Here is a 10,960-nt window from a genome sequence, read left to right as displayed (position 1 = left end):
GGTGCTGTTGTGTAACATTTGTACTGTTTTGGTAAAATTTAAAGAAGAAAAAATTACTAAGAATATGGTCAAGAGATGACTTACATTTGTTTTAAGAGACCTGCTGGAACTAAAAAAAAAATTGCAATTGATAAAATTAAGCTTGTTAACCCATTCTGATCCCACAATGTTATCACAGCATTATTAGCCTCCACCTAATAAAAGTGCCTTAAAAATCTTTGATGGTTGCCTCTGATTGTGGTTAACTCCTTCCTGCCTCTGCATTGCCCAACCCTTTTTCTTTTCTTTTTTTCTATCTTTTACACTTTTACAGAAATGACTGACGTGCAAGGAGATCCTGCCTCAGGTTCAATAAATAAAACAGCAAATAGATTTCAGAGAACTTGTGGTTTCAGAAAGAGGAACTTGCAGTGTTGGGTGGGGGGTGGATAAAAAATGAGATACAAAAAAAAAAAAGAAAGGGTTAAAAGAAGAGTCAGAAAGATAAAAGGCTTTCTCAATAAAACCACAGAGAATGGATAAACAGGAAGCAGCGGGCGAATGTTGTAGCGCATTGTTGCTGTTGTCTCTCGTATGAATTCTTGATATATTTTTGTAGGTGATAGCAGGCAGGGTTAGGAAGTGCGACTTCTGCTAGCAAAATACTGACCACAGTCTGCATGTCCCCTTCCTGTTGCTAGGAACAGACTTCTTCCCGTAGGTTTGTATGCTCATATTTCGACAGACTTTACACAAGACAAATTCATGCGGGGTATGGGATTTGGCAGATAGATAGTGCAGGTAGGTTGGAAGTAACGGCAAAGATTGGAGGAGACGGACCATATTGTATGGTGAGATGAAGACCATCTGATGGATGAGTAAAGGGCAAGAACTGAAAACTGCTACAAAGAGACCTGAGCATGCTGGACAGATATATTCATAATGAAAAGCCAAGTCAGAGAAATAGCTGGTCAGCACATAAAAAGCAGTAAAACCCTGAAGACATCATTGGATGGAGAACTTGCAAGCAATCAGGAACTTAATTTTTACTAAAACAATATAAGATAAGCGACCAGGACAGAGAGCACTTGCAATGGAGAGCAGAGATACAGCAATATATTTGGTGTTGCCACAGACACCTTCTGCCAGCGTGGAGAGAGAGGTTCAACTCATAATGGAGAACGGCAAGACAGGTGAGTTCATTTCACATATCACTCTCTATGGCTTCATGTACTATACATGGACGCATTCAGATATTTCCATCTACGCTGGATCTTTCTGCCAGGAGCTGGCAGAAAAATCCAGCGTAACAAAATGTTTGTTTTGGCACGTAATTACGTAATTATGTGTGTTTAACTTTAAAAAGCATGTGCACATAAACCCATTCTATTGGCTACAGTATTCATTAATTCTATCCACACATGTACGTATTTGCACGTTTATATGCGTAAGTTATGCTACTAAGCCCTCTGAACGCAGGTTTGGGGCATATGGGGCATTTTTAATGCCCCTAAACACTGCTCCAAAGTATGAATTTAAATGTACTTATGTTTAAGGACACTGGTTGAAATAGAGCTGCGTTCAGAGGCATAAAAAGTAAAAAAAAAAAAAAAGAAAAATGCTTTCCCTGGTTTGAGATCATAAACAGAAGTGTATATTCATTGCGTGTATGTATAACAACTCACCAGGTTTTCTTTTCTGGTCTGGTACAGGTTACCATTACACAAGTATGCTGCATCTTTTATAGTGTCTTGTTTACAGTGGATAAAAAAGTGTTGTTCCTGATCCTAGCCCATCTAAATGAAATGGTCTCTAACTACTAATTGCATTGTGGATGTTTTGCATCATTAGAAAGTGCAGAGAATTTCTTGTCATTTAGGATTGTTCATATAAATGAAAAAGTGCGCTGATAAATGTGAGTGTGCTGCTACCAAAGGTGTATAAATGAAATAGTGTAAAAGGATTGTTCACACAGTTGTATCTTTTCAAATGTATATATTGCAAATATATATGTATAATGGAGCAATTACATTTGCTTACTAGTAGTAATACACAATATTTCTGCTTTGCTGATCCTTACTTTACTACAAGTCAGCCAAACATGCATACCAACTTTTTGCGATAGGAAGGAGGGACACCTATTATCACAAAAAAAGTAGGCATAGGACACACAACAAACAGTATTTCTCCTGCGCTCGAGTGTTATGCAAGAAGGTGAGTGGTCTTTGTTGACACCATTTAAAGGTCTTGCCGCCCCCTCAGGACCAAAGGTATCCAAATACACTGAAAGACAACAACAAGAGAAGGGCGAATCGACCTCGTGCATTACCACTAAAAAGGTTTATTAAAATCCAAAAAAGCAACATACATTGTACTCACAAACATATGATAGTTGCACACATGTAAAAACATCGGAACCAACCACCTCCAAGACAGCCAGGATAATCCTACGGTGCTGGATGACGTAATGGTATCCACATATGTCTGTCTGATGCGTTTTGAGGGAGGACCCTCTTCCTCAGAGCCAAAAAGTGCTGCACTTTTGGCTCTGAGGAAGAGGGTCCTTTCTCGAAATGCGTCAGCCAGACATATGCGAATACCATCACGTCATCCAGCACCGTAGGATTATCCTGGCTGTCTTGGAGGCATTTGGTTCCATTGTCTTTATCCTGGCTGTCTTGGAGGCGATTAGTTCCATTGTCTTTACATGTGTGCAACCCTGCCTTGACCCTTAAAGGAGAATTATACAAACTAAATGATTAGTCAACTACCTGCCGCACGCCGTATAGACAAATGACGGTGGATGGGATCTTCTCTCATTCTGGGAAGATGTCATATGACATTGCCCCAGTCCCACCACACTTGCATGCCCACAGGGGAAGGTGCAACCCCAATCTCGGTAAAGAGCCGATCACGCAGCTCTTTACCCATGTTATCGGCTGTGTCCAATCACAGACGATCACATGTAAACACAGAAATGCCGGTTAATGGCTCTCCTCACCCCACACTGACAGAGTGTGAGGAGAGGAGAGCCGATCGGCAGCATCTCCTCACAGGGGAGAAATGTATAGGTAATCAGTGCCCTGATTATCAGTGCAACCCAACAGTGATATGAATCTGTGCCAATCAGTAATGCCAGTCAGTGCTACCTTTTAGTGCCCGTCAGTGCCTGCTCTTCAGTGCCGCCAATCTATGCTGCCTATCATTGCCCATAAGTCCCGCCTATCACATATTGTACCAGGGGCTCCTTCCCCTTCTTTGTTTTTGTAGTTCCACATTGGATATCCCCATCTGAGGGGGAGCTGCATCCACTGGGCTTTTGGACCATGTATGTGATGTAATATTGGTTGGCCATCCCTCTGATGAGGAACACTTAGCACTGGGAGTGTTTGGCTGTTATTTCTTGCCGCCCATCAGTGCTGCATATTACTGCCTCCTCATCAGTGCCACCTCATCAGTGCCATCTCATCAGTTCCCATTAGTGAAAATATATACTCCAATTGGTGTATATCCCTCGCGCCTATGGATTTCCTATTGGGGGGGGGGTTAATAAATAGTGTTTAAACAAACGTGGGGAGGGGGTGGTGATAGCAGCTGCTATAGGGTAAATAGTAGATGGAAAAAGGAAAACCCCAAAGTATTTGGGATTTGCTATAGCGCTTGCCAGTGCTAGCCAGGGATGGGCAATTGCTTGTCAATAACCTGGGTAGAAGTATGGCCAAATTAAAGTGGTAAATTAATCATATATATTATAATAAATTAAATATACTCAATTTATAAGCAGGTATGAGCGTGTAACACGTGACTGAATAATGGTATCACAGTGATAATCACAATATAATGATCGCAATGTGAAATTAATAAATAAGTCACAATAAAATTTATTCACAGTAAAAACCACATATGTGCCATAAAGTGCAAGATGGTGCCAAAAAAGAGTCCAAATAAAAAGTTCATTAATGACTTTGGTGCATAGATAAAAACTTCAGTGCCAAGTTAGGGAAAGTGCAGGTGCTTTGTGCTGGGTCCTCCAGTAGTCCGACTGCTGGTACTTATGGTGTTTGCCTTGTGGAATAATGGGGGTATGCACTCACCAGAAGTTGTGGGTCTTAGGTACCGTACGGTAGAAAGACCTTTAGAGCCTTATGGCCTCCTAGGTGTTCCTTGCATTTGCAGGCAGGCAGTCCCATTCACGTCTATTCGGATGCAGAGGATGCATGGACACAACTGCTGGTCCCTATATAACAGCAATGCAGGTGTGAGTGCATGTCCCTGAACACATACTGTCTACATTTAGGGACATGCCTCCACATTTGCACAGATGTCAGATTAGGACCAGTAGCTGTGTCCGTGCAGACGCTACGTCCCAATAGACTTGAGTGTGGCTACCTCTGCAAAAATGTCAGAAATACCCATGCTCCCCATTGGGGTGAATGCACCATTTGTGTGGATGTACGCTTAGATACACCCATGTGAATTAGGCCTTAGACAGACCATGTTTTGCTGTCTTGCATTAAAGTAAGGATCAGCAAATAACAAATAATGTGTAGTACTCCTATGCAGAGCCTAAGCAAGTGTAGCTGTTCCATTATACAGATTTAATTACAAACCATACATAGGAACAGGGATGGTAGTAAGTGAGCACACATTCATAAGATTATGTATATTACCCCCATTTGGACATGCAATGCACACCATAAGGAATTTGCCTAGAGTACACAGGAGGGACAGTGTTCCCCTGCTGCCTCCTTACTGGTATATCTTTGTTGTCAAAAGAATAGACGGGACAAATGCTGTATAAAAAATGGCATTTAGAACAATGTTCATAAACTTCTTCAGAAAAACAATATAACAATATTATTGATACATTGTATTCATCTTGAGATCAAGAGAGTGACCTTAAGAGTCCATTCACATTGAGGCGTCACGACTTCGGGGGGCGACCTGTGAAGTCGCGTGCACCGCTGTGCACTGCGACTTCGGCGCAACTTGCAGAGACTTCACATAATGGAAGTCTATGCAAGTCGCTCCGAGGTCGCCCCAAAGTAGTACAGGATTCTTTTTCTAAGTCGGAGCGACTTGTGTCGCTCCTATTAGAACGGGTCCTGTACTACTCAATGGACCGCGACATACCGCGACTTGTCAGGCTGACAAGTCGCCTGACAAGTAGCGCTAATGTGAATGGGCTCTTAGATTGCATTTGAAGTTAAAGCGGATGTAAAGGTAAGGCATTTTTACCTAAATGCATTCCCTGCATTAGAGTGGAAAATGTCCTAGTGTCCCAGCAGTTGTATCATCACCTCACCCCATGCTTATACTTACTGGAGCCCTCCTTCCGTTCAGTGCTGTGCCCATCTGCAGCGTCTCTCTGCTCTCTCTCGCTCTCCTCATGGGACAGGGAGGCAGCATCTGCTGCTGTCCATCAAACCCTGTGAGGAGGGAGTGAGGCTTGGAGCTGAGCTGCACTGTGTGTGTCTATGGACTCACACAGCTTGGCTCAGGAGCAAGCCCGCAGGTTTGCCAGCATAGGAATGTGGGTGCACAGAGGAAAGGAGGAGAATGCTGGTGGGGGATCCCAGAAAAGGATGTTTGGGGCTGCTTTGTTTAATACCATTGAACAGAGCAGGTACGTATAACATGTTAATTATTAAAAAAATATATTGTTTACAACCTATTTAAGGAAACTATAATAGTATTTTTTAAATAAAATGTATTCATATTTAACCCTTATAGGTAACTTAGATCAGCCGAAATTGACTCCTTTTAGCTCTGCCCTTAGCTATAGTTTTCCATCACCATAGTAATGCAAACTGTTGCCAAACTGCCAAAGGTCAAAGTAGTAGTTTTGTTGCTTTCTGCAAGCTAAAATAAAGCATATATTAAGTTGTGAATGGGACCAGTTATCACAAGTTATAGCACCACCATCCCTACATACATATAGATTGTGGAGAAAAAAACTGGGTTTTCAAGGTGCTTAAGATATGACTCTATATGAAATTAAATATTAAAATAAAGCATAGTTGTATTACTTTGGTATCTTAAGTGGTGGCAATTATATTGCTGAATCAATAGGCCCATAGCAAAAATCTTAAAATTGCTCTGGTCTTTAATGACCATACGGATGTGGGATCTGAGTTGGTTAAACTAATCTCATTAAAATTAGGACTATAGTGACTCTTTAAATTTGATGTGCAAAATGAGCTTGCCATTACAGTTGCTTATTTAATAAGGCAATAAGGCAGTAGCCTATAGCAACCCATATCAATTAGCTGTCATTGTTTTCTTCATAATAAACAAAAAAAACTAGAGTTATTGCTTTAAGCAAATAAGACAGAAAGTGCTCTAAATCTGGCACTGTCACTACCTCTGCCTAAAACAAACAAAAAAAAAAATGTTTCTGTGACCCAGACTGGGATTTTGACACTCAGACTAAGTACTCAGACAGCGTACCCTAAATTTAGACAGGGGTATTTACCAATATGACCAGACAAGCCAAAAAGAAGGCCAAAAAGAAATAAATGAGCACATCATTGGGGCTTCTACCAATGCAACCAATCAGGAGTCACCTTTCACTTTAAAGAAAAATGAAACAGAAGTTCTGATTGATTGCTATGGAAAAACATTACATTTATTTTTGCTTTTTTTTTTCTCCAATTTTAATGCATTCAACCTGTACATGACCACAAGGGAGCCATACAGCCCGCATGAGCGTCTATATCCTCCATAAAAACTTCCCTGAAAAGCACAGCTGCTACGTACAGCTGCCTACTGGCAGCAATACATGAGCATGCACTGATACTTGCATAAAGCATACACGCATGCTCATAAAGTGCATATGCATTGAATGCAGACAGTCTGCCTTTAGGCATATTCCATGTGCATGCTTTTTGTACCATACCATACCCAGCTACAGCTGCGTCTTGTAATTGCTGTCTTTGAGCTGCTGAGTGCAGTCGCTGTTGGTCCTGGAGGGTCTGGACACTAACGCACACTGTATGACACCCTTGCTGTTGTGTGCATAGACCCTTATGTCATTAAAGCCGCACTGTGGTGTAAAAACAAACTTTGGCAGTACAGAGAGGAGGGAATATGACTGGGCATGCCTTAGGGAAGCCTTAAAATAACTTTCAGGTCTCAGGGAACCCCTGCTAATATTTTTTATATCTATATGTAAATAGGGGCTAGTCCCCCGTTTAGTGAGGTCCATCCAATGGGTGGGTAAAGTGTGTGGAGCTAGTACATCCTTTATAAGCTAGAGCCTGAAGAGCCTGGGGCAGAGGGTGATGGAAAAAGGGTACCCCTGGTATTTTGATATGTAAGCATGTAACCTCTGGAAGTGAACCCTTCATGGTAGACTGTAAAAGCCCATTTAGAGAACCCACCTATGGCGACCCTTCAAAAAGGACTTTGGAAGAGCAGGGCGGCTATTGTGTTGAAGATGCACTGTACAGAATATATATGTTGGGACTGGAAGTGTGGAGATAAAGGTTGTGATGTAAAGGATTGTACACTATGCTTCTGCCACAGCTAAGAATATTAAAAGGCTGTATGTGTGGGCATTCCTTATTTCCAGAGGAGAGCCTCAGGCCAGGATAATGTGTGTGACCTAAAATGGCAGTTTCTTCCAGTTACAGGTGTGTACGTATCCTAATCCGGTCCTGTTGCAGGAGGACTGTATGTGGTGCCCTTAGCCAGCAAGGCCATTGCTGGCAGTGATTGAGGGCTGCTTACATACAATTTACAGTACAGTAGAGTGGTGGTCAGTGGGAAGGATGCTTCTTAACCACTTAAGCCCCGGAAGATTTTACCCTCTTCCTGACCAGGGCCTATTTTGCGATTCGGCACTGCGTGATTTTAACGGACAATTGCGCGGTCGTGCGACACTGTATCCAAATGAAATTGGCGTCCTTTTTTTCCCACAAACAGAGCTTTCTTTTGGTGGTATTTGATCACCTGTGCGATTTTTTGACCATTCGCTATAAACAAAAAAGAGCGACAATTTTGCAAACATAACAATATTTTTCACATTTTTTTATATGAAATTCCCCCCCAAAAAAAAAAGTAAAAATCCAAATTTTTTAACATTTTAGCCCAATTTGTTTTCTGCTACATATGTTTGGTAAAAAAAATCGCAAAAAGCGTATTTTGATTGGTTTGCGCAAAAGTTATTGCGTTTACTAACTAAGGGAAAGATTTTTGTCATTTTTGCTGTTTTTGGCGGCGATCTGCGATTTTTTTTGCGGTACTGCGACATTGCGGCAGACAGATCGGACCCTTGACTGACATTTTTGACACTTTTGGGGGTACCAGTGACATTACTACAGTAATCAGTGCTACACATATGCACTGTTACTGTAAAAATGACACTGGCAGGGAAGGGGTTAACTTTATTGGAGAGGGAGGGGTTAAGTGTGTCCCTAGGGGCATGTTTCTTACTGTGATTGGATGTGGCTTTGTGTGTAACAGCACAGATCAACGGTCCTACATAGCAGGACCAAGTGATCAGTGCTTTTACACAGGGGAGAGTGACAGGCGGCTTTGTTTACATTAGCCGCCTGCCTTTCTCCCTCTCCACCTGACGATCGCTTCTTCGGGTACGAGCGGGGGCGGGAGCACGCCTCCGGCGGCGCGTGCTCGCCCCCTATTCCTTCCCAGGCTAGTGACGTACGGGTACGTCACTTTGCCTGGGAGGGGCTGACCGCCGCTGTATATAGTCGGGCGGCGGTCGGCAAGTGGTTAAATTGGTGGTCAATGAGAAGAATGTCCTCCTTACACATAGCTAAAAAGGTTTATGTCAGAGGTTACTTATCCGAAAGGCACAGGGGCTTAACTACAGGGGTTGCAATTGCAACCGGGCCCTATGCTCCAGGGGGCCTGTGTGGCTCCCCTGTACACCTGGATAGGAGGGGCGGCGGGGGCAGCATGTAGAGAAACCACTGTCCTCCTTTTTCCTCCTATAGCTGCAGGAGGAAAATAGAGGAGATTGGTTCCTCTGTATGCTCCCCCCGCCGCCCCTCCTATCCAGTTCACTTATTTTTCTGCTGTCTCTGGACCCCTGTGTGCTCCCCTGGTCCCCCCCCACCTACTGTGCTGCCCCCCCCCCCCCCACTGTGCCCCCCCCTCCTCTCCTGCCAGCTGCTGCAGGGGATGTGTCACAATAGAGAACCAGGAAGGGGTAGGAAAATATGTAATTTACCAGCTCCTTCCTTTTCTGAATGGACAGAGTCATAGTCACTCAGTGACATTAAATAATGAAATAAAATTATAAAAAATAAGACAATTAAACTGCCAAAAAATAAAAACTACTGACACCAGTGGGTGAACTTCGAGGATCACAAAGGTCATACTTGTGACTGGGCCCTGGCATTCCACCACCGTGGGGAAGCCCCAAGATGGCAGGAAGGGGGCCCACTACAGAACTTGTGAAAGGGTCCCACAGCGGGACCATAATAAAGAGCCCCAGGATCATTATGAAGAGCCCCGGGCTTAAAGGGAAGGGCCACAGCCAGGGGTCCGGGGGGCCCTTTCTTGCACCAGGGCCCCTGAAGGTTCTAGTTATACCTCTGGGAAGGCAGATATTGCCTATTGCTCAAGGAACCCCTAGCAACTTCTGGAGGAACCCTGGTTGAGAAAGGCTACCTTAGGAATTAGCTATGTGCAGACTGACCCCTCACAGTTCTTTTGCACTTTATTTTTTTAAATGTTTCACTCTCTTCTTGCAATTTATCCAGCAATGGATTTCAATTACTTTGGCCCCCGAGCTGATTTTAATGTACTGACCCCCTCACAGCTCAATAGAGATTGCCTATACAGCACAGAGAGTGACTGTACTGTTTTGCTCTACATTTTCAACAAAACAATGGCATTTACTGCACACAGTACTAACTGAGTAACAAATACAGCAAAACTATAAATATGTCTCCTTTAGATGAACCTCAACAATTTATTTAGTGCACCTTGTATAAAAGACAATGCAGAGCAGAGAAAACTGTGTGATAAGCTACACTAGTCAGCGGTGCATTTTGCATTAATATGTTTTGAGCTTACAACCAAACGCTGCAAGCCTGGCTCAGCCAATCAGATGTTGTGCTTTGTAATATAAATAGGCCAGGATAACCAGCTAGCCACCTGTAAAAGCCAACAGTCATTGTTTCTCTTTCAAAATCAGCAAAATAAAACAGCTTTTAGCAAAGGAAATGAAAACAGTCCATCCGTCAGAATCCAGATCATAACCTGGAACCTCTGTGATGTCTAGCTGTGTTCCCTCTCACTGAGCCTCTGACAAGCTGGACAGCTCCCCACCTGCTTCCTTTGACAACTTTGCTTTGTGTCTTGTTTCTGGTGAACCTTGGACCCTTTGCTCCTCCTATGATTTTCCTGATTTAAGCCGTGTCTCTGTACTTCCTGTTTGCCAGATCATTGTGCTCCTCTACAGCCAATATCTTGCTTCTTTCACCCCTACTGCCATCCGTATCTTCACAACAATCTGTTACTGACCTTTGGCTTGGTCCCACACTAGGGTTAAGGGGTTCCCATCTGCTTCACAAACCAAATAAAAGGGAAACATACCGACCATCCAGGACACATCCCCAGTGTCTTATACAGCTTGGAGAACCTTGTGTAAAAACTGAAGATGCCTAGGGCTAGGCCTACAATATAATGCAGGTTTACATGGGCACGGGCATTGTTAGGATTCCCAGACGTGCTGGGCACCGGCAGGGAGGATAGGATGTGGATGGAGACAAAAATTATATTTTTTAAAAATTATTATTATTTATTGCTATTGCTTTTTTGCACAAAAAAATCTAAACCTAGAATTAACATTCTGGGCCCAATTTACTAAAGTTTTTGAACATATGTCAGCGCATTGATTTGCACAGATGAGAAAACAATATTATTGCAGTATTTATGCATATAGGCTCCAGCATACATACGATGAGTCTACTAACAAATGGGGTTTGCAATGGATTGTATGCTTCAG

General features: G+C 42.9%; 1 protein-coding gene across 1 annotated transcript in view; it reads left to right on the top strand.

Moving 5' to 3' along the window:
• Nucleotides 1–521: 521 nt before the first annotated feature.
• The window catches only part of CYTH4 (cytohesin 4), a 145,167-nt gene continuing 134,728 nt past the window's right edge, over nt 522–10,960 (top strand). Inside the window, exon 1 of the mRNA XM_082266077.1 lies at nt 522–1,172. Within this exon, the coding sequence (XP_082122203.1) occupies nt 1,073–1,172 (100 nt within the window). The 5' untranslated portion in view covers nt 522–1,072. The remainder of the gene's footprint in view (nt 1,173–10,960) is intronic.

The sequence above is a fragment of the Pelophylax lessonae genome (genome assembly GCF_965119305.1).
Source record: "Pelophylax lessonae genome assembly, chromosome: 8".
NCBI classification, from domain to species: Eukaryota; Metazoa; Chordata; class Amphibia; order Anura; family Ranidae; genus Pelophylax; species Pelophylax lessonae.
Note: the sequence above shows the minus strand (reverse complement) of the source record. Positions and strands in the feature narration are given on the sequence as shown.